This window comes from Cucurbita moschata, unplaced genomic scaffold (genome assembly GCF_002738365.1).
Source record: "Cucurbita moschata cultivar Rifu unplaced genomic scaffold, Cmos_1.0 Cmo_Scf00013, whole genome shotgun sequence".
NCBI classification, from domain to species: Eukaryota; Viridiplantae; Streptophyta; class Magnoliopsida; order Cucurbitales; family Cucurbitaceae; genus Cucurbita; species Cucurbita moschata.
Genome location: NW_019268529.1, coordinates 1,429,774 through 1,452,341, shown reverse-complemented (window position 1 = coordinate 1,452,341; position 22,568 = coordinate 1,429,774). Strand labels below are relative to the sequence as shown.

At 35.5% G+C, this 22,568-nt stretch overlaps 4 protein-coding genes across 9 annotated transcripts in view; 2 read left to right on the top strand and 2 right to left on the bottom strand.

Annotated features, from left to right (window-relative positions):
• The window catches only part of LOC111451616 (callose synthase 5), a 15,727-nt gene extending 13,465 nt beyond the window's left edge, over positions 1–2,262 (bottom strand). Inside the window, exons 1-3 of the mRNA XM_023092090.1 lie at positions 2,195–2,262; positions 1,502–1,731; positions 1,304–1,404 (exon numbers count right to left, since the gene is read on the bottom strand). Coding sequence (XP_022947858.1) covers positions 1,304–1,404; positions 1,502–1,685 — 285 coding nt within the window. The 5' untranslated portion in view covers positions 1,686–1,731; positions 2,195–2,262. The remainder of the gene's footprint in view (positions 1–1,303; positions 1,405–1,501; positions 1,732–2,194) is intronic.
• A 1,979-nt stretch (positions 2,263–4,241) lies between these two features.
• LOC111450974 (cation/H(+) antiporter 15-like) lies at positions 4,242–7,201 on the bottom strand. The gene is made up of 3 exons (XM_023091179.1): positions 6,949–7,201; positions 5,859–6,854; positions 4,242–5,623 (listed from the first exon to the last, which is right to left on the bottom strand). The coding sequence occupies exons 1-3, from the start codon at positions 7,165–7,167 to the stop codon at positions 4,328–4,330; spliced, it is 2,511 nt and encodes an 836-aa protein (XP_022946947.1). The 5' UTR covers positions 7,168–7,201; the 3' UTR covers positions 4,242–4,327.
• Positions 7,202–8,505: 1,304 nt separating this feature from the next.
• On the top strand, positions 8,506–13,666 carry LOC111451874. Of its 5 annotated transcripts, none has more exons than XM_023092472.1 (4): positions 8,506–8,848; positions 8,941–9,046; positions 11,154–11,341; positions 12,047–13,666. In XM_023092472.1, the coding sequence occupies exons 1-4, from the start codon at positions 8,657–8,659 to the stop codon at positions 13,427–13,429; spliced, it is 1,869 nt and encodes a 622-aa protein (XP_022948240.1). In that variant the 5' UTR covers positions 8,506–8,656; the 3' UTR covers positions 13,430–13,666. The 5 variants fall into 5 exon arrangements, with proteins under 5 accessions (XP_022948240.1, XP_022948238.1, XP_022948243.1 ...); XM_023092470.1 differs by having other exon boundaries at positions 11,130–11,341; XM_023092474.1 differs by having other exon boundaries at positions 8,775–8,848; positions 11,213–11,341.
• A 1,855-nt stretch (positions 13,667–15,521) lies between these two features.
• On the top strand, positions 15,522–22,568 carry LOC111451721 (GDP-mannose transporter GONST1). 2 transcript variants are annotated; one of them, XM_023092250.1, is made up of 10 exons: positions 15,522–15,980; positions 17,306–17,447; positions 17,664–17,880; positions 17,999–18,138; positions 18,841–18,970; positions 20,109–20,207; positions 20,594–20,748; positions 21,276–21,392; positions 22,026–22,123; positions 22,229–22,568. In XM_023092250.1, exons 3-10 carry the CDS (start codon positions 17,677–17,679, stop codon positions 22,279–22,281), a joined length of 996 nt encoding a protein of 331 aa, XP_022948018.1. In that variant the 5' UTR covers positions 15,522–15,980; positions 17,306–17,447; positions 17,664–17,676; the 3' UTR covers positions 22,282–22,568. The 2 variants fall into 2 exon arrangements, with proteins under 2 accessions (XP_022948018.1, XP_022948019.1); XM_023092251.1 differs by lacking the exon at positions 17,306–17,447 and having other exon boundaries at positions 15,523–15,980.

The following is a 22,568-nucleotide window of genomic DNA, read 5'->3' as shown; positions in this document are numbered from 1 at the left end:
AAAAAAAAAAAAAAAAAAAAAAAAAAAAAAAAAAAAAAAAAAAAAAAAAAAAAAAAAAAAAAGTGTGTGGTCAACAAAAATTAGGACTTTTTTCTATATTTGGAGTTTGACCTTAAAAACTGTTAGGGTGTTTTTGAAATTGCTTTTACAAGGTTAAAGCAATTATGGAGAACCGTTTTAATTTGTCTGTTATTTATTTCCACAAAATCACCTACTCATAGCTTTTAAACACAACTCCTATTTTCTAGCTAAAATTTTAAATTTTCAATCATAACTTTTTGGATTTCTTTTTCTTTCACATATATTTCATCTTAAATCAATAAAGTTTAATTGATTCGAATTTTTATAACTATCATATTTCCTAAACTTTTAACAAATGATATATATTTAAAAATAACTTATCAAAATTATTTAAATGTTTAAACATTTAATTTACAATAAAATAGATATTAACTACTAATTTTCCTATACCTAAATTGTAATAAATTTTTATTATTTTACCAAATACTACAGTATACTTTTTTCACTACCAAACACTAATTTGATTCCTTTAATAGCTCTAAAAAAACAAAAAAAAGTATAATAGTTTTTTTTTTAAAAAAAAAAAACAATTATTATTGAGTGAAATTCTAGTTTACTTCATCCTCCACATTCTTTATTATTACTACTATTTATAGCACTTCCTTCACTTTATAATTAAAGGTGGATTCAATTTTAATGGATGAGTTGTTATTAGGATATTTCTTCTTTTTTCTAAAAGATTGAAATGAATAATGACGTCATGCAATGACATCATCTCTAGCTTCTAGAAGTAGATCTAGAGCATTACTAATACAAATGTGAATATAAAAGGTAAATTAAATAAAATTTTAAAACATTATAAAGAAAGAAATACATATAGAGATGGATAATAGGCATCCTATATCACAATATAAAGGTGAATATTCTTTTTAGGAAAAATATTATATTTTAGCCACTTAAGTCATATTAAGATTAATAAAATGAAGGATAAACATTAAAAGTCAAATTTCATAATATTATGAATATTTTTATCAAAATTAACTATCATATGAAAATAACTTGCGAATAAAACATTTCTAACCATCTAATTCAAATTTATACTCAGTATTTGAACTTATAACGAAATTATCCTTTCTCGTCCACGCAAAAGACATTCAAGATTATTTGGAGCACGAAATGGCCATTCTTCTACGCTAAATAAATGTTAAAATAAAAATAAAAGAAGAAAAGAATGGATAGAATTTCATGCAAGTAAGAAAGTAAGTAGAGATTGAAGTCTTACCCTCTCTAATCGTTGAAGAAGTGCTGTTTTAAACTGCCTAACACCACGTCCACTCGAGCTCGGATCCAACCTGTGCGCCTTCTCAAATGCATAGAACCGACCTTTTCGGCGGGAAGAGGAAAGTGAAAATGAAAATGAAAATATAAATGTCTAATAGATCACAATAGCGGAACGGTGATTAAATTTGATTGAACATACAGAGATACGCGACACGAGGGCGTTCTGCTTCGATCTCTGTAGCGACGCGAAGAATTGGAGCAATGGACGCGAGAGAGGACGGAACAACCTCATTGTCGAATACCTCAGTCGAGAACGTGGTGGTCGCCGCACTGCGAGAGGGGCGCCTCGTCAGCCCCTGCGGGCCAGACTCGTGCGTGGACATTACAAAGGCCTGGAGGAAGACAAACCGCTATCCTCTAATTGACACCCTGCCAAAATTCCAAACTACAACATCACAAAAATCATTTCGCACAAAGCACAAGCAGCAATAACGAAAAAAACAGAACTCAAGGATCGACCTAGACTACTCGGATGCAAAATTCAATTTACGCAACAACAAACAACCACCACAACAAACATCCAGAACGCATTACGCAATACTTTACGTCTACGATTCAAAATCCGCATCTCAATCGCAACAACAACAAAAAAAAAAAAACGAAATGAAGAACACTCGAATAACGAAACAAAGTTACAAAGATTAATTAACGTACGTCAAATGATGGAAGTGTAAACAAAATTAAAAGCAGATTTTAGGATAAAATGGTTGAGGAAATGAAAAACAGAGAGGACAATGATAAAGATGAACAGAGAGAGAGAGAGAGAGTGAGTGAGTGGAGGAAGTAGAGAAGAAGGAGAAAAAAAAAGAAGGAATGTGTTGAGATTTCTGACCTTGTTGCTGAACGAAAGTGGAGGAGAGGCAAATGTGCAGGGGATGCGGAAGGAGGAATATATGATGGAGGGGAGGGGGAGAAATAAGGGAGTGATGCTGGGTAGAGTTTTGAGATGGACACGTGGCGGTGACAACGGGGGAAAACAGAGAGCATGGCTCAACGGCGTTATCGGGGTAGTTTTGTTTTGTTTTTGTATTGTTACTGTATACAATTTCCAAGGTGTCCTTCGTATTCTACACAGCCCCTATACAACTGGATCACCTCCATTTTTCTCCCCTTTTCTGTTTCTTTTCAAATACCCAAAACACCCTCTCTCTCTCTCTCTCTCTCTCTCTCTCAACCAAAATGAATGTAAACAAGCCAGAATGGCAGAAACAGAATATGCTCCACTCAGTCCTCATGGCCCTTTCCCTTAACTAACAAACCACCCTCTCAACTCGACCCGACTCACTACGTGGCCATGCAACTCTCGAACGCTCCTCCACTTCAACGGGTGAGAAATCAATCCAAAAGAAAAGTCTGATATCAAATGATAAAGAATCACTCCAAGAGAAATTTTTGATACCTAATGATAAGGAATATCTAAAAGGAAAGAAAGATTTAGATTACTTGTTGTTGATCGAATATCTCAAGGCAATGACGTTTGTTTGAGATTCAAATCACTCTACCAGCAAGATCAATCATGTCTAGCTTGAACTAAACTACATATAATTGCAAAGAAACTTAACCCTAATGATAAAGAATCACTTTAACGAGTTTAGAAACAAATACCTTGTTGATCAAATATTTAAGACGAGAACACTTGTTTGAGATTCGAATCACTCCACAAATAAGATCGATTATATTAAGCTTGAATTATTCTAAACATGCAACCTAAACTATATATAATGGTAAATAAACTTAGCACTTGCGAAAAGAAAACACAAATGCTCCTTTTACTACAAGTCTACTCTACAAAGATGATATACATGGTTTTGTATAACCTCGAAAACTCTTGATCTTGCCTGAGGCATTTTAAGAGTGGTAACCTTCATAGTTTATGACTATAATTAGCGTAGTTGTAAAAAGTAAATAAAAGTCTTAAAATATAGAAACATCATCCCTCTAAATTATCATTCATTCAAAATTTGTAACCATATAGGAATAATGAAATTTGATTCTTCTTGAACGTGACATGAATTTTAACCTCGAGTTATAATTTGAGCCACAATTCCTTCACATCCTTCTTGAAGTTTATAATGCATGATTGATACCTTGGTTCATATCATTATGCTTCTCCCATAGTACATTAGAAGACATTTTCAATATTTTCTTCCGTAGATGTCATTTTGGCGAACAGTCATACTGTTCATGGAGCATCCGTGGTGTTTGATTGACACCAAATTTGGCAAACATTTATATTTCATATAAACGAACTTGACTCTAGAATCGCATGTTCAAATTCTCTCCATAAATCCAACGATTAAAGCTCAGAGCCCTACCTGACCCTTTAGCAAACCTATCTATTACGCTCATGTCTACTTTGTTGCCCCTATCTTGCTTAGGTTTTTGCTTATGTCTCGTCTCTCTTCAATTCACATACTTTATGGTGTGTTAAATCTTAATAATACTGGAGAGAATGTCATGCTTGTTCAAAGCGCTCTTGCTTGTTTGAGTCGATTGATAGGGATGTCAACCAATTGAGTCCTAATCTTGCTTGTTTGGGTCGGTTGATAGGGACGTCAACCAATTGAGTGGAGGAGGATGTCACAGCAGTGTGTTAACCATTCAATTACACAACTTTGAATTACTGATTAAACTTAATTAAAGTACATTTGATATTAATTAATTTTTAACAAATGAGATAATATAAATAACACAAAATAAACCATTTAGACATACAATCAGGAAAAAATATAAAAATATATGAGTAATCTTTGTATTGAGTTTATCATAGACAGAAATTAAAAAGGAGAGTCGAAATTGTTTCTATACATAAAGAAGATAATCAAAATTTTGCGTTGAGGTTGTGTATAAAACTGAAGGCCTACAAAATATACATACAAAAAGATCAAAATCTCTGTTTTATGTATATGCTCTCTTTAAAATTAAAAACAAAGAAGAAAAAGAATCTGATTCTGTTGTAAAATGACTATCCATTGTATATAATATGAGATCTTGATGGAGTATGTTGCCTCGCATTCGTGGATCTCAAGTTTTGGTAGTGGTCGCCATGATCGTGGCGATGCGGTGACCTTTCTGCTTCTCCATGCTCCACCACCATTGTTACTCCGAACTGTTCCACTACCAAAACTGAAGCCGTCGCTGCTAAATCGGAGGAAGCTAGCAAATCGCCGATTACTCCAAGCTCTGGACATTCGCTCCAGTCTGTGAGTCCAGCGATGAGTGGCGATGCTTGAGCTTCTCCTCTGCCAACGATGAAGAGGTCGTGAGCACCGTCCATTGATCTTATGGCCGCCACTGTCTCCTCGCCGTTGTTCAAGATTCTCTGTGTGTATGTAATTGAATCGTTTTCTTCATTACTTGTCATGAATTCATTTATGTATTCTTCATCCAGCTGCCTCTCATTTTTCATATCTGTTTGCATTGCTGAAACTCCTTGTGCATCTGCTTCTTGTTTTGCTTCTAATACCTGTTCTGCGGCGATGAATCGCATTACGGTTAAGGTCACTCTTGGATTTTCTGACATTCTCCATGCGTATGCTAGAGCTTCTCTGTCGTCTTGTCCACCGAAGAACAACACGATTATGTTGTAATGAGACGCCTTGTTCGATCCGCTTTGATTCGAGCCGCTTAGGCCTCGATCGACTAGGATTCCGACGGAGCAAGGGGCATTGACTAACACATTTTGGTTAACCAATCTAAGTGCTGGATTTGTGGATTCCATTCCTCCATCCACTGTTTGTTGCTTGTGGAATGGGATGATTATGAAGGCGACGCGTTTGTCCTCGGCTAAATAGCAGATGTCTTCGTGCATTGTGGAGTAAGGGGAAATAGCTGTTAGAGGCTGAACAGAGACGCAATCGATGTGTTGTTCATAGTTCTCGAATGCACTGATGATATGTTCTGAATGAGCTTGGGTTCGATTTACGGCAGGGCGACCTGATTTTCTGGTGTTGTGGACAATGAGCATGGCGGAGGCTCGGCCTGTGAGTTCGACCAAGTGTAGCACATAAATGCAAATTGGGGATCTTTTGGTTGGGTTGGAAGCATCCAGGAGGTTGATGATTGTCGGCACATTTCGAGGTGTGTGGATGCAAACCAATACTCTGAACTCCGAATCTGGCTTTGAAGCTTGGATTGTTCGTTTCTTATACGGTAGAAGCCTTCTTGTTGGCCTATAGAGTATGGTAACTACAGGTGTTATTATCCCTGTCATAATGAGGGCTACAATCACCATTACTGTGAATGTTTGATCATCTAATATCTGCATATTCAATTTACATGGATTCTTTGGTAAGGATGCTATGAAAAGTGGAAAGGTTTATGGCAAAGAAAAAGAAAAACAGCCCAACTTTTGTTATCTGCAGATTATGGGGTATTCTAGCTTAGGATGTATTCAAGATTGTTGTTCTTGTTGGGGCCATTTAAGTTCTACTACATATGTCTCATGTATTTTCAAGATCAAGGAGGTACGGACAATACATGTTCAGAGTGTATACCTGTTGGTCCTTTCCGACGTTGAGGATGATCATTTCAACGAGGCCTTTGGTGTTCATAAGCAAGCCTAATGTGACACCTTCGCGATAGGACATCTGATAACAAACGGAGGCAAGGAGAGTTCCAATGACCTTGCCAATGAAAGCAAGGACAGTGATGAACAGAATAGATACCCAAGTCATTAATCCCTCTATGCTACTCACATTAGTCTTGAGCCCACTTATTGCAAAGAAGAGAGGGAGCAAAAGCCCTGAAACAAAATCCTCAAGTTTCTCAATCAAAGCCACTCCAAGTGATCCATTTGGGATGACCAACCCAAACACAAAAGCTCCAAAAACTGAGTGTGTTCCTATGGCATCTGTGATAAACCCTGAGATCATAACCCCTGTGAGGATCAAACAAATACTGAACTCACTCATACTTTCTCCTTCTGGGGTTTTTCGAATCATCCATGCGATAATCGGTCTAATTATGAAGATACAGAACAAGACAAAGCCTGTACTCGATAGTACAACCCATAGAGAAGCCAAAGATGAGGAATCGTTCTCAGACAAGGCTAGGGCTAAAGCTAAGAGAATCCAAGCGCACATATCATTGAAAAGGGCAGAAGCCATAGCCATCCTTCCAAGCTCTGAGTTTATCAATTTAAGCTCTGCGAGAATTCTAGCAAGCACTGGGAAAGCAGTCACAGAGAGTGCAATACCAAGAAACATGATATAAGTGCTGTAGTTCAATTTCTGATCTGCTTTGTGCAGCTGGAATGAAAAAGCAGCTCCTATTCCGAATGGAAGAACCATTCCTGCTGCAGCTATTGCCATTGCCTTCCTACCAGATCGACGAATCACTGAGAGTTCCATCTCCACACCAATCAAGAACAGAAAGTAGAGAAGCCCCACGTTTGCCATTGCTTCAAGCACCATTACACTTCTTAAAGGAAATAAAGTGTTAGAAAATTGATCACTCCTCCCCAGTACTGAAGGCCCCAAAATCACTCCACCCTATTACACGCAGAAATCAAGTGTAAAGCTTCAAATGCCAACAATTTAGCTGCAAGAAAAAACCCAGAAAAAGAAAACAAAATCTTGAACTCACCAAAATTTCAGAGATGACTCGAGGTTGACGAAAGGGTTTTAAGAGGAAAACCAAAGCGCGAGTCATCATAACCACCATTGTTAACTGCAGGATGAAGAGAGGGAGAGAATACTCCAAAGGGTTGTCGCCTTGCCACACCCCATTTGTTGTGATCATTCTTGGCGCATAGCAGACGATTTTATCCTCTGTGCTATTGAAGATTGAGGAATTCTCATCCATTTCTTCTTCTATTTGCTAATCACTTCTCTGTTGCAGTGCAGGAAAAACCACCATCAACAGAACCTTGATGAAACTTGTGGAAGCTAATGAAAGGTCTCATCCAACCAATGTGTAATCTTCGCAAGAATATGAGCCCATGAATTGTAAGTGTTAATACTTTCCGTTGGTTTGCATTTGCATTTCCTGTTTTACCAGTGAAGACTCCACTTGTTTGAATGAGGTGAAGAAAACAGAAGGAGAAATGTTGAAGTAATATTTGTATTTGAGAAAATTAAGTGAGGATCTGTGGCCACAGATAGATTGACTGTTTCTTTACCCCATATTCTTGATGGTTGAAAATGTAGGAGGCGTTAAACATGCTATTTTAGAGAATTAACAATATTAACCTGCGGTTTGTTAGGGAATTGACATGGAAAGACATTTTTTCGGGTTTTTTTTTTATAATTTTTTTTTTATATTTTTATAAGCAACATAAGTTACAATAATATTTAGAAACCATCACGGTTCATTAAAAAAAAAATGTAAAATTTAAAAATTTAAAAGGTATTTTCTTTTAGTTCAATGTGATGGAGGATGAAAGTCCCACATCCGCTCATTTATAGAGTGGTTATGAGTTTATGATCGAAGAATACTCTCTCCATTAGTATGAGGTCTTTTGGGGAAACACCAAGCAAAGCCATAAGAGCCTATACTCAAAGTGGACAATATCATACCATTGTGGAGAGTCGTGTCATCTAGTCCATCTAACATGGTATCAAAGCTATGAGAGCTTATACTCAAAGTGGATAATATCTTACTTATTGAGCAAAGTTCATGTGTGCAGGTATATTCTGGTTTGTTGACCTATTCCTAAAAGGTATCGATTATTTGGTTTGCTTATGATAAAAATAATAAATTTGTTTGAAAGGAGAACTTGATCTACAAGGAAGAAGGTAAATTGCACGATAAGACTGTGTTTGTCACATAAGCTTCGATGCTTAAGATATGTATGCTTTGTATATGTATGTCTATATACGTATCTTAGTATTTATATATATATTTTAATGGTGTGTTTCTTATTCTTGTTGTTTTAACATGTTACTCCTTTTCTTTAATTCAAAGTATTTTTATCAATATATATAGAAATATTTTTATTAATTTAACCTAAAAATCTAAAAAAAAAAAATGTATGACAAAATGGTGAAACAATAATTATTTGGCCGCTATTAACAACCCGTCCTCTCCCTTCAGTTTTATTTTATTATTATTATTTATTAAATTTTAAGAATATTAAAGAAAGTATAAATTTGGGTGATATTTTTATTAAGTCCTCCAATTATAACGTTTTTTCATTCTGTAAATTATAAATTAACTGCAATTCAATCATCCCGCCATTTCCAACTTTTTGCTTGCTGTGGAAGCTCGAGACAAACTATGAGTTTTCTAATTAGGGTTCATAGTTTCAATTTCCTTTTCCCCTCCCACCCCAACTTTCTTTCACCACTCGACCATGCCGATCGAAATGCCCCCAGGCCTGCCATTCTCGGTGGATACATGGACTCCTTCTTCCAAGCAAAAGCGCCACCATTTTCTAACGCACGCACACATGGATCACACCATTGGAATTGCCGCCGCCCATTCCTCCTTCCCTATTTTTTCTACTTTTATCACCAAATCCATCGTTCTTCAGCACTTCCCTCAGGTTTCTCTTCACTATCATATCATTTCTTGGTCTGTTTTTCTTTCCAGGACGCTTAATTTGACTTCGAGTTCTTGTTTCTTTTATTTTCGTAGCTTCATGATTCGTTGTTCGTATGTATCGAGGTGGGGCAAACGCTGGTCGTAAAAGATCCTGATGGTGATTTCACTGTTACAGTTTTCGATGCTCATCATTGCCCTGGTAATTTATTAATCCGACCTATGATTTGATGTGTTTGGATTTATTTTTACTTAAGAGATTTTACAGATTAAGGGCTTAAATCTACGCATCTCGATTGTCAGTCGGTTCCTATCCGCTAAGAATTTGAATTTTAGAAATACCAAAGATCAGCTGGCAGACCTGCTGCACACGATTATAGGATTAAGATCAACAGCGCATTGAAAGTTAATTGTTATGCGTGAAACTACGGGGTCAATGAAGCCATTACCGGGTCTCTGGGCTTTATTTGCTTCAATGAAGCAATTTGCCTATGTTCCATAGATGCTTTCTCTCTCTGATAAGATACATAGTTTCAAGGGAAAGAAATTCCCACAAACCATGACTATGAGCTAAAGTAAATTGCAAAATACAACCAAGCTATCTTATTTGTTTGATCAAAATAGGAGAGTAATTAAAGGACCTTTAAACAAGAAACTTCAAGAATCAACTTCTTAATATAAATAATATATTTGTTTGAATGAGTGATAGCTAGATGCTCACTTGGATGGTGTAAAGGGTTCGTCTATGAGTTTTTTGCACAACCCCAATGGGTTGGAAGTTAACTTTTATGCAAGTTTTTTCTCCGAGGTTTTTCCCCTCACCAACATGAAATTATCAACTATCAAGGATATTTTGGACGCCTTCATGTAAAGTCTGGGACCTTAATTCTTGAAGACACTTTCTTGAGGAAGGAATCGAAGAGAGGGCTTACCTTTCTGAAGTTCTTTTTCCATCTCTCCGCATGAAAGAACCAGACAAATTGATCTGGCCCGTTGAACGACCAGCCCCTTTTGGTCAGCTCCCTCACCAGCAATTTAGACCAAACTCAGTCTTTCTTTCTCTTCCCTATACAGTGAGCCTTGGCGCATGGAACACCCCAAAAAAAAGTCTAGTTCTTCCTATAGTAAACCAGCCACGAGAGTATATCAAGATGCAAACACAAGCTCCCTTTCTAGGTTGGTTTGTCTTATGTATGAGGGGGTGGAGGCACATGATCCTCTTTTCATCTATTGTCCATTGTTAACAACTATTGGTCCTCCAAGGCCCATGCTATCTCCCTTCATAGGACACATTACTCTGCCCAACAACCCAAGGTCCTTCCTACATCTTGACAAATCATTTTTTAAAAATGGAAAGGGAGATCCATTGACCATAGGTTACAAATTTTTTAATTCTAGCGACAATTTCCTCTGATGCCAATTATAAACAGTTTATGAAACTTACCGTTATAAAAATCTCACATCTTATTAGCACTAGAGTTTGAAAGAATTGGTCTTGCATATACATTGATACAATCATTAACCATGTAACTTTCATGAAGTTCTAGAGAACTTTGCCACAACCGCATCCTTATCAACAGCCATCTACTTTTGAAGGGTTGCCTCACTCGTGCCTTTTCAACTAGTTACAAGCTGTGAAAGAGTTGGGAAAGAACTCTAATTCTGTTGGGATAATTATGATTAGGGTCCTTGCGCTACAAGTTGTCATAGAAAAAAGTCAAGTATTTCCCTTTTAATTTCTTAGCCAGTGGGCAAGAATGATATATTATCTAACTATAGCCTAATGAATCAAATTCCCGACTTCTCCTGAAGCTATTTCTCAAGAAAAAATCTTGAGTTCATCTCCTTTAGCTATTGCACTCTGCATTTTGCCTTCCATTTTGTTTTTTCATTCTTCAGTAGATCCTCTGATGGATGTCTTGAGCAAGACTTTTGATTCTCTCTCTCTTCATAATTAGATCGAAACTTCTTTGTAATGCATATCCTAAATTTACACTTTATTTTTGGTCTCATAGCTATTATTTTTTTTAGGGGAATATACGTATCCCAATTTTTTTTAAAATTATGTTTGGACTTTTGTACTATTATTTTTCATTTTAGCATTTTTTTTTTTTTTTGTTTCGTCACTTCTCTTCTGTTTGCATTTTATCTTCTTGCCTTTTGTCATTCTTTTTCTAGGAGATCTTGTGGATTTATTCTGTGCATTCAAAATTTTATGTTATAAAACTATAGAAGCTGTATTGACAAATGATGTATTTCTCTGGCATGGATTATAAAATGGTTAGGAGCTGTTATGTTCTTATTTGAAGGCAATTTTGGCAATATTCTACATACGGGTGATTGCAGACTAACTCCTGAGTGCCTACAGAACTTACCTGAGAAGTATCGTGGAAAAAGTGGTAAAGAGCCAAGGTGTAAACTGGATCTGATTTTTCTAGATTGCACATTTGGTAGATTCTTTCAACAATTCCCCAGCAGACATTCAGCAATACATCAGGTAACACAATTTGTTCAATTATTCAACTCTTATTTAGATTTGAGAGTCAAGTGGATCCTCCATAGATTTCCAAATACGAGATCTGCCTATTACTGTTATCAACATAGCTAAATAAGAGATTTTCTGCTAGTTAGCTAGTTTTTTGCTCCTCTCTCTCTCTCTCTCTCTTTTCTTTTCTTCTTCATTTTTTATTTTTTTTATTTTTTTGTAATGAGAAACATGAAGAAATAAATGTATATATGTACACATATATGTATACAAAAGAAGTTGAACAAACTAAAGGTCTTAGGGATGAGGAATTCCTAAGCTAAATAGGAGTAATCAAACAAAAGACCTCCCATATAAGTTGATCAACAAAAGGAGTATAACAAATGTAGTGAAACTACAAGAGTTTGCATTTCCTGATTTCACTGTGAACGTTCTTCTCCACATTTTTCTGAATTCTTTTTAGATCTTTTGTCCTTTTTTTCTCCTCCAATTTTTGGGTTGTTGACGGATACTATCATTTGAAACCTTCCTTTATATATTAAATTTCTATAATTCATGGTGTATGATATCTTGGTGTCTGGTAATCTGTCCATCTTTTATTGTGTGCTGCTTGGATCTTTTAAGTCTGTCTGTATTTTCTTGGCTGTTGGGCAGAAGTCAATATTATGTACTTACGTTTTTAAAATATTAACCAATATTAAATGTGTATCTTTGCAGGTTATTAATTGCATATGGAAACATCCTGATGCTCCTTTGGTATATCTGATTTGCAGTCATCTAGGACAGGAAGATATATTGCAACAAGTATCCCAAACATTTGGTTCAAAGATATTTGTCGATGAATACACGAAAGCAGGTTACAAGGCTCTTGAACTTATAGATCCTGATATCCTCACTCAAGATCCATCCTCCCGCTTTCATCTGCTTCATGGATTCCCTAAACTATGTCAAACTGCAAAAGCACTGCTTGCAAATGCCCAGACCAATTTTCAGCCGGAACCTCTCGTAATACGCCCTTCGACTCAGTGGTATGTTCGTGAGGAATTGTCAGAGATTTGCAACACAAGGAAACAAATAATTAGTGAAGCAATTAAAGATCAGCACGGTATTTGGCATGTCTGTTACTCAATGCACTCGTCGAAGGAAGAACTAGAATGGGCCTTGCAAATTTTAGCACCAAAATGGGTTGTTTCAACCACTCCTGGTTGTCGGGCTATGGATTTGGATTACGTGAAAAAGAAACCCAGTTGGTCTAGTTTAACTTCCAATGGCCTAATCTGGAAGCTTTTTGGTTTAGCAGAGGAAAGTTCTTCAGATTTAGATGCTTCAGTGATTGAAGTGAGGTGTTCTCCTATAGTTGAAACATCCACTCTAAAAGATATGGATCCTCAACTTCAGCCTGCAAAATTGTATGCTGTTCCTAGAGAAAAGTTAGACATTTTGTCTCCAAGCAACTTGCCACCTCTCACATTATTCGGACGAGCTAGACTCGCCACCAAAGATGCCAATATGTTACCGGAAGAAGTTTCATATCCATCAACAGAGAATGAGCCTGTAGAAGCAGTTGGAGATAAAGTAGCAGACTTGTCCATTCACGATGCAAATGGTAGACCGAGTGACAAACCATCAAAACATTCTAAAAACGAAGTTAACTCCAAAGGAAAACACGAGAAATTTGCAAACGACAGGGTATTATTAGCTGATGAAAGCGCCTCTCATTGCTCTGATCGGGCTAGGCTCCATACTTCTGAAGTAGAAGTTGTGTCCATGAACAACAATAACCCACCAGAAGCAGTCAGCAGTGAGGTAGAAGAACTTCATGTCCATGAGCAAGAAAGTAGAGGTAAGGGAGACAAATCGTTAGACGATTGTGAAGATGTCGTTACCGTTCCCAAAACACACATTGGGAAGCTAGTAAAGGATGACAGAATGCCAGTGCGTAGTAATTCACATGTTTTAAGTGTTGGATCTTCAAAAGGTTTTAATGACAGGTTTAGAAAGTTGTACAGGTCAATGAATGTAGCTGTGCCGGAGCCTCTTCCTTCGCTTGTGGAGCTTATGAAATCCAGAAAACGGGCAAAGCGGAATGCATATTTCTAGACATAGCTTAGCTCATCGCTACTGGCAGCTTGCTAAGTGACAAGGTACACAATTTTTTTAGCAGTTTGTATTGCAAAGGTATATAGAGATGATAATTTGATTCCTTGTCCAAAGTTAGGAAGCTTAGAGATATTGATTTCTTTTTCAAATTCTTGATTGTACAATGTTGAGGAATAAATTTGATTAATTCATATGGTATGAATAAAAGTAGCACCAGATTTGGTGCTTCATTTTAAATGCTGTCTTATTGGTCTCTCTATTCTCTTTTCTTGTTAGGATCATATGTATATATTCTGGTCCATCTATTAAGTTGGTTTAGCACAACAGCCGTGTGTTGATATGTTTAGTTTGGTTTTTGTGCAACATGCGTTGGTTGGTGAATAGCTGAAAGAGGCAACTTTTTTTTGTTTGTTTGTTTGTTTGTTTTTCTACAAATGGTTTGCATGGTTTATTTGAGCAATGGATTAGGCACCAAATTTGAAGGTTTGAGAGAGAGTGCACCTGAATCACCCATTTCTTTCAAAGCCATCCAAATTAATTCTACCGTCTTTAAATTAGGTATTGGATTTTAATATTGAGATCATATTGTAAATAAATAAAAGCTTTAGTCATGGGTTGGGTGAGGCAGCAATAAGTGAATGACCAGACCCCCCACTATAGTGTTAGTGGAATTTTACTCAGTATCTTCATTGTTTTATTAACAAACTTTCTTGGTGTTCTCAAAAAGGGATTATAAATATTCCTATCCTTTTATTATTATTATTTATTATTATTATTATTGACAGAAAATATATTTTTTAATGAAAAAAAAGTCTGTGACAACCTTTCTTGAGTTTTAATTATTTTATTTATCTAAAAGTGACTGAACTTCAAATTCTTTAATAAAATCACCCATAATTGTACGATCAATTTGCCAGCTTCCTCTTAGCTTGGGTTAATGAAAGTGTGAGATTCTATTGTTCAAGTTTCGGAATCAATATTCTGGGGAACTACTTATAATTTTATCTCCTAAGCTTGCATTCCCAACTCCTATTTTGGTGAAGTCTCTATTTTGGTGAAGTCTCTATAATGATAAACATATTAAATCGACAATAAAAAAACATTCTCACTCGTGAGAATTAAAGGATAAACCCTCGTAGGCAGAAGTTTATAATTCGCTCCAAATTAAAATCGAGTCACATGTGATCATTCTATCAAATGTTAACCTTCTCAATTAATAGATTTATAAAAAAAGATCAAATATTTTATAGTCCAGTTTTACACTAGCTCATTGCATAGGATATCTCACTCACATGTCTTCTCATGAATAATTTGGATCAAATAATTTATAACAATTATAAAGTGAGTTGTATCAATAGTGTTATCAAGAGAATAATTTGGATCAAATAATTTATAACAATTATAAAGTGAGTTGTATCAATAGTGTTATCAAGATAGGACAGTAAACTTTATCTATATTCTATAACTTTTTAAGTATTACTTAAAGGTAAACATGATATCCTACGTTTCAACCATAGTGAATTAATATTAAGTTAATAGAAATAAAATTATCAAAATTATTATTAAAAACAGCATAAATACCTACATGAGTCCACCCATTTAGGTTATCAAATCCACCCAACAACAATCTAGACCTTTTAATTTTGTCATTAAAGAATTTCGAGCCAAAGTTATGATTATAAATTTTGAATTTTTAGACCTAAAAAAAATTTGAAGAGAGGAAGAAAAATAAATATTTTCAGTAATATTATTATACTTTAACCTTGTTTATCCAAACTTTAGATAAAAATATTTTTTTTAACTTTTTTAAAAGGGAAAGGATACTTTTAAAAGTTTAGAAATATGGTTAACCAAACTTTAATATTATTCCTAAAAAAATTTAAAGGTAAGAATATTTTTAAATGTATTGGTATTTTTTAAACTTTCAAAATTTAAAATTGAGGAGTTTTATTAAAAAAGAACTTGATATTTATTTGGAAACAGATTGGTTTGAGTGGATTGAAGTTTGGATAGATTAATTAGGCAAAAACAAAAGGAAGTGGTGATATAGCTACCGCTCAAACGCGTTACTTTATACCAATATTCCCATTCAAATTCCACATTTCCCCCAATGATTTTTGTAAGTCCCAACTTTTTGCTGATTTTGGGTATTATAATAATAATCCCCACAAAAATCCATTCCCTCCTTCTGTATAACCTGAATTCTATTCAACCCCGACGATGTACAACAAGTTTTGATTTCCCCCTGCCACCATCTTCAACTGGGTCCTCCACTTTTCCATGTAGAAGTTTCCTGTTTCATTCGGGGGGAAGAAAGAGTCGATCGATTCCTTCTGGGTTCTTTTTATTTCGCCCAATTTCACTGATCATGGCGACGACGACAACGACGACGACTATTCTTTCTCAATCTCCAAAAGGGTTGTAGTTTCTTCATCAATTATTCGGTTTCTCTTTACTTTGAGCCATGCTGTAGTTCGTCGTCCCTGAGTTTTCTGGAATCGAGAAGTTGATCGCCATGCTGTTGCTATGTGGAAGGTCTGATGAGTCACAGGTGATTTTTACTATTTCTTCTCCAGCATGATTGCTGCTTCAACTTTAATTTAGAATCATCACCGTCTCTGTCTCGTTTTGGATGTTCAGATAGTGATGTCTGTTTAGGAAAGAAGATTATTTAGGAAGTTTTTGGAGCTTTACTTTTGAACTTTGGGAACTTAATTAAGTTTTTGTTTCTTTTTCTGGTAACTAGATGTGGAATATTGGGAAGTTAAATACCTTTGTGAGGAAATGGACAAATTCGGGCATCGGATTTGTAGCCACAACGCCGTTTACATCATAAACTCATAAGTTTTCGCCATGATTAAGGATTTTTTTAAAAAACTTAATCCCTAAAATAGAATGATTACTAAAAGAATTAGAGACACAACACCATGAAGAAAGTCTGGAGTTTCACAAGGTATATGAAGTTGCTTCAGAAGGAATTTTCATCGTCTCCTACTAAAGCCACCATGAAAGAACAATTAACAGACCCACTTGATTGGAGATGAAAATTGGGCACCCCTTCTGAATTTTTTTCTGCTGTATTCAAGCCTTCATAGTGGATGGACCATATAAATTTGTTTTTGATTTTCTTATGATTCATCCCCTTCTAGATTGCTGACTGCACTCTTTTGCCCACTGTAACAATGTCACAGATGATGTGTATACTTCTGTTTGAATTTCTTTATTTGTTTCTTCTTTTCCCCTTTCATTTTTGTCCATATTTGTAGTTAATCACAATGAATTATGAACTGTATTATGAATGCTCTCTTCCTTTCTTATATCTTACATGGCAGTGTTCGAAAACGAGAATTAATTTGTCTAGCTCTGGTTTATGCCTTTCTTCTGTTTCATAACCTGCCCCCTTCTGTGTTCCTTATAGCCGTTTGATACCCAAATGTATGCATTTGCAATACACAATAATCAGTGACATTTTTCATGGAAGTTCCTGTATCTACTTGGTCTTTTGTTCTTTAGACCTCTGCCCATAGGATCCCCTCGGAGTCTTTGGATTCTCTATTAACCGAACCACTTTCGATATGAAATACAACTATATCGTTAGCGGTGGAAAAAAAGAGTGTTAGATTGCAAGTCATATGGAATAACAGGTCAGAGATTGACTGCAGCTATAAGAGTAGTTATCAGTTTTTTTTGAGGACTGTATTTCTGTTCAATATTGGACTTCTTAAGTTCTTCATCTTCAGCGTTTATCTGGGATTCTAGATTCATCATTTCTGTCTCATGTAGCGTTATTTTTTTTCCGCGGTAAATATGTTGTATTATATAAAATTAAAGAAGAAATCAATTTATCCATAATTTTTCTTGTTGACTCCCATGTAGGTAATAATTGGAGATGAAGCAGTTTAGAAAGAAACCACTTTCAATCTGAAATACAACTCTACGACTTTACTGTTGCAAAACGTGTGTCAGATTGCTAGTCATAGGAATAACAGTTCAGAGATTGATTGCAGCAAAAGGAGAAGTAGTTAACAAATTTTTTTTTCACATTGGTTACTTTCTTTCTATTCAATGTTGCATTTCTCCTGCTCTTCATATTCAGCATTTCTCTGGGATTCTAGATTCGTTCTTTTCGGTTTTAAGTAGTGTTATTATTTTCCCCTGTAAATGTATGGTAATATATAAAATTAAAGTTGAAATTCATTCTTATCATTATTTTTGCTTGTTGGCTCTCATGTAGGCAATAATTTGAGATGAAGCATTTTGAAAATGGTGGATCTGACTTGGAAGAGGGTAAAATGGGAAAGGAAAAAGACAAAGCATTACGCAATAATAGGGACCAGGCCTTATTGTCTGGCCTTGCATACTGTGTTTCCTCATGCAGCATGATATTGGTTAACAAGTTTGTGCTTTCCAGTTATGACTTCAATGCCGGGATATCGTTGATGGTCTATCAGGTGAACATTATTGAAAATATGCTATCCTTTGTAGAAGCTTAATATTCACTGCTGTTTACCACACCTTTTGAAAGTTAAATGGAAGAATCATAAGTTGTTGCTCCATTTATTTATGCAGAATCTTGTATCGGTGAGTATTGTAATCGTAATGAGCTTTATGGGCATAATATCCACAGAACCACTCACATGGAGACTAGTTAAAGTGTGGTTGCCAGTAAATATTATTTTTGTTGGGATGCTCATTACTAGTATATTCAGGTATGATCTTTCATTCCCTTATTGTTTAATTACAGAATTTAAGTATGTGTTTTCTGAAAGGAAGTTTAGAAAATTTCAGATTCGACATTTTTCAATGATCTTTTTGGAAATATGTGCATAATTGTGATTTTTTAAATGCTGATCATCAAACTTAGTAAATAATTTGATTTCTACCTACGCTTCTTAAGGAACATTGGCACGCAAGACCATCTCACGTGCCCCAAAGATTAAAAAATGGATTCAGTAATGCATGTCAACCATAAAGCTAACAAATACCGGATTTCCCCCCGTTGGCTTCAATTAACCGAACTTTTTTGAGTCTTGTATTGTATCTTAGTGTGCACCAAATAGTCTTCTTGCTTAGATGGCATATTCTTCTCACACTAATTCGGCTGCTAAAGTTTGTTCGGAATCATCTGCTATTATTCAGACCAATTTTTCTAAAATGAAGCAATTAAGCAAAAGAGGCCTTCACCCATTTTTCCTTCTACCATTGTGGTTCCAGTTCTGTCTATCATACAGTCTCATTTCTGTGTCTCGTGCTTCGTGGATGACTTACATAATCATTGTTCACCAATATCTGGAGTTTTTCCTAAGATTCTATTTTTTTTTTTTGTGTGTTAACCTTATTTCTTTGTCTATAACTTATTTGTAGGTTTGTGTTTCATGTACTTCCTCAGATAATTTTTACTTCTCCTGCAGTTTGAAATACATTAATGTTGCTATGGTCACAGTTCTGAAGAATGTTACCAATGTAATAACTGCAGTTGGTGAAATGTATCTATTTGGCAAGCATCATGACAACAGGGTCTGGGCTGCATTATTCCTCATGGTATGTAGTATATCTAATTATTGCTACATGGACTAGTTACAAAAGGGATATTTTAGTGTTATTTCATTGCATGCCATGGTTACTTTATTGCTATGTTTTGTATCTACAAAGATTTAATCTATAAGTTCTTCCTTTACGTGTTCTAGCGAATCTATTAAGAAGACTGTCTGCTTACAACCATTTTGTAAAAATTGTATATGACATCTAATAACAGGTTTAACGAAATTTGTTTTGAAAAATGTTTGCACATACTTTCACACAGATTTAATGCTTTCAAATGTAATAAATTAAATGATATTGAGATTTAAAGGTACAAATATTCTCATATACTCTTCTTCTTGATTTGATTTCTATGGTAGTTGATGTCAAATTCCTAGATTTAATGGAAGAAATGAGAACTGACATTCATTTTTCTATGAGATATCTTTGACAAGTTCTTGACATGTTCTCATTTGTGCCCTAATGTCATGAGCACATCTCTAGTGTGTTTGAAAATTTTAAACTACTTAAAATTCGAGACTAATCGTGTGGTAGGAGCATGTCCATGTTTGGCATTGACGCTACTCAAAATAGAGCGTCCATGCTTCCTAGCTAATCAAAGAATGTAGGGAGTCAATTTTTTAGTTGTGTATATATATTGGTTTATTTAATGATCTCATCCAGTTTTGTTTGATGAGAGTGGAAAGAGGATTCAATTTTGAAAGTTTATTTTCATAAGTGATGTGCTTAGTCCAACCATCTGGTTCCAAATATTTGATTCGTATCGGTTAATGCTCGTACAATTAAATGCCTACTATGACTATAACCAAAAGTGAATTTCCCTCTGCTCAAAGAATGTGCGAAGGGATGAAAGTGTGCAAAGGGAAGATTGAGTGCAACTTTGTTGTTGTCGTTCTGTTTTGTGACATAAGATTAGAAGTTCAGCTGTTTCTAGAGTGGTATCTAGCTGATGGCTTGAGCCCCACAGAAGGAGGTCTTCAATTTATCAACCTCATGATAATCACTTAGATTTTAGGGGTTCAATCATTTAATCACTAACCCATTTCAAATGTTTCCTCCCTGTTGAGCTTAAAGCTTTTTTTTCCCTAGATGATCATGAATTCTAGAATAAGGAATTGAAATTCAAAGCTTTGTGCAGATAATCTCGGCAATAACTGGGGGACTTACTGATCTATCTTTTCATGCTGTTGGCTATACATGGCAAATTATCAACTGCTTCTTGACTGCTTCATATTCTGTGAGAACATAACTTGAAGGCTTTTATATATACTTTATTTTTGTCCTTCCATTTTCAATGCCTTCACTTTCTTTTAGTTCTATTTTCATCTGTTCCAGTTACTTTATTCCACTGCAATATCTCATCCTGATTGTTGGCTTTTTGTAGTTCTTCGGCCAATGAGAAGTTTAGTTGCTTTCTCACATATTAATTGGTTTTCTTGTACTCGATTAATTTGAAATTCGATCTTCCAATTGAGAAAAGAATAGCTGAGAGTTTGAAAGAGGTCACTAGGGATGCATCTTTCTATATTCTTCTTTATTCCACGTTGGCAATTGATCTGTTATTCGTCGTCGTCGTAGTTTATTAGCTTTTATGACACAGCCTGATGTTAAGTTTTTATGCAGCTGACTCTACGAAGGATAATGGATACAGCCAAGCAAATAACCAAATCAGGAAACTTGAATGAATTCTCCATGGTCCTGCTAAATAACACTCTTTCTATTCCTCTTGGGATATTTCTTGGTTTTGTGTTTAATGAGATTGATTATCTCTCAAGAACGTAAGTAAACTTTGATATTTCATCTTTTTTTTTTTTCTTTTCTTTTTGTTGACAACTAAGCTCGAGTTTGATAACTATTTGGCTTTTAGTCTTCGGTTTTTGAAAATTAAGTTTATAAATACTACCAATACCTATTGGTTTCCTTGTTTCGTTATCTACTTTGTATGTATGTTTTCAAAAACCAAGCTAAAATTTTGAAAAGTAAAACAATTAGTTTTCAAAAACTTGTTTTTGTTCTTGGAATTTGGCTCTTAAGAAAGGTGAAAACCATTGTAGAGAAGAGGAAAAACCATTGTAGAGAACCAAATGGTTATCAAACGGGGTCTAAAGTATTGGGGACTTCTTAGTGCATTATGTGTGCTCATCCCACTAATTCTTAAGAGGCTTTACCAACTCCAAGGCTAGATTCAAAAGATCCAAGTGTTTTGAATGATTTAAGCTTGGTTGTAGACCTTAGAGAGAAATTATGATGTTTTCTGTGGTGGAAATTTATAACATGTTAATTTAAGGGGTGTTATGCTTGGCAGGCCGCTTTTGAGATCACCGATGTTCTGGCTGGTGATGACATTCAGTGGTGTTTTGGGTCTAGGAATTAGCTTCACGTCCATGTGGTTTCTTCGTCAAACTGGAGCAACAACGTACAGGTAAAATCAGGAAAAACAAAGTCTAATGCTAATGCTATTTCTAAGATTCTCTCATTCATATGAGCTTGGTTATTACACATATGACCAGGTGCAATAAACATACCACCATTTTGAACCAAGATTCTCATGCTTTGTGCTTTGATACCATACTAAATCTTCATCTCTGAAAGCCCATAATTAGTAGGATTTCAAGATTGGCTTCTGACTTCACACCTTGACATGTGCAGAATCTGTTGTGTAACATCCTTTGTTCTAAATGAATCTTCTAAAAATCTGTTCGTCCGGAGAAAAAATGGTGAATAACCGATATTGTCCTCTTTGGACTTCCCCTTCAAAGTTTTAAAACATGTCTTCTAGGGAGAGCTTTCCACACCCTTATAAGAAACGCTTCATTCCTCTCCAACCGATGTGGGATCTCTTGTTCCTCTCAATGTTGTAAAAACATGTTTGCAGATTATTTGTGTTTAATTACTTGTTCATTGACACAAATTTTTTCATGTTTTTATACCCAATATTTCCAGAAATTGCATGCCAACACGTCATTTGAAATATGAACGCTTTTATAATACTATAGTTCAGATTTTCGGTACGAGATCTAATATGCACATCTGATCCCTGCTTTATAACTTGCAGTCTTGTGGGGTCATTGAACAAGATCCCTCTCTCAGTTGCTGGTATCTTACTTTTCAAGGTCCCAACGAGCGTGGAGAACTCCACGAGTATTTTTTTCGGTAAGTTTTTCTCCTAAATGGTCGAATTCGGATATTGTATTTCCTCAGTAGCCGTAGAGTCTTCGATTGGCATATGCAAAACTAAAGAAATGGCATTTTGTGCAGGGCTTTTGGCTGGTGTCTTTTTTGCAAGAGCCAAAATTCGAGAGAGAAGTTAATCTTCGATGGCGATATCCGAAAAAAAGAACTTTCCTTGACGTGGCGAACATAGAACTACCTGGACTGTAATTTGGAATAGAAAATGGGTAGCTAATATGTCCATAGCTGCTGCAGTTGATTGTTTGTTGGGTGGGTTGTTTCAGCTTTGTAATTGGCATGAAGCTGAAGAGATTTGTGTTGAAATGCTACTTTGATTTGGGTTTGTTGTATGGAAGGAAGGAAAGACAATGCACAGCCCATTGCTTACTGTTTGTTTCATCAATGAACTCTTCTTGTTCTGTGTTCT

What these genes read in the sequence shown, in the direction of transcription:
- LOC111451721 (XM_023092250.1), top strand. Translation starts at nt 17,677, where the DNA reads ATGAAGCATTTTGAAAATGGTGGATCTGACTTGGAAGAGGGTAAAATG. An exon ending in GGGCTGCATTATTCCTCATG is followed by an intron (nt 18,971 to 20,108) that starts GTATGTAGTATA and finishes AGCTTTGTGCAG; the next exon opens with ATAATCTCGGCAATAACTGG. An exon ending in TCTTGACTGCTTCATATTCT is followed by an intron (nt 20,208 to 20,593) that starts GTGAGAACATAA and finishes GTTTTTATGCAG; the next exon opens with CTGACTCTACGAAGGATAAT.
- LOC111450974 (XM_023091179.1), bottom strand. Translation starts at nt 7,167, where the DNA reads ATGGATGAGAATTCCTCAATCTTCAATAGCACAGAGGATAAAATCGTC. An exon ending in GAGTCATCTCTGAAATTTTG is followed by an intron (nt 6,855 to 6,948) that starts GTGAGTTCAAGA and finishes TGCGTGTAATAG; the next exon opens with GGTGGAGTGATTTTGGGGCC. An exon ending in ACGTCGGAAAGGACCAACAG is followed by an intron (nt 5,624 to 5,858) that starts GTATACACTCTG and finishes TTGAATATGCAG; the next exon opens with ATATTAGATGATCAAACATT.
- LOC111451874 (XM_023092470.1), top strand. Translation starts at nt 8,657, where the DNA reads ATGCCGATCGAAATGCCCCCAGGCCTGCCATTCTCGGTGGATACATGG. An exon ending in TTCTTCAGCACTTCCCTCAG is followed by an intron (nt 8,849 to 8,940) that starts GTTTCTCTTCAC and finishes TTATTTTCGTAG; the next exon opens with CTTCATGATTCGTTGTTCGT. An exon ending in CGATGCTCATCATTGCCCTG is followed by an intron (nt 9,047 to 11,129) that starts GTAATTTATTAA and finishes TAAAATGGTTAG; the next exon opens with GAGCTGTTATGTTCTTATTT.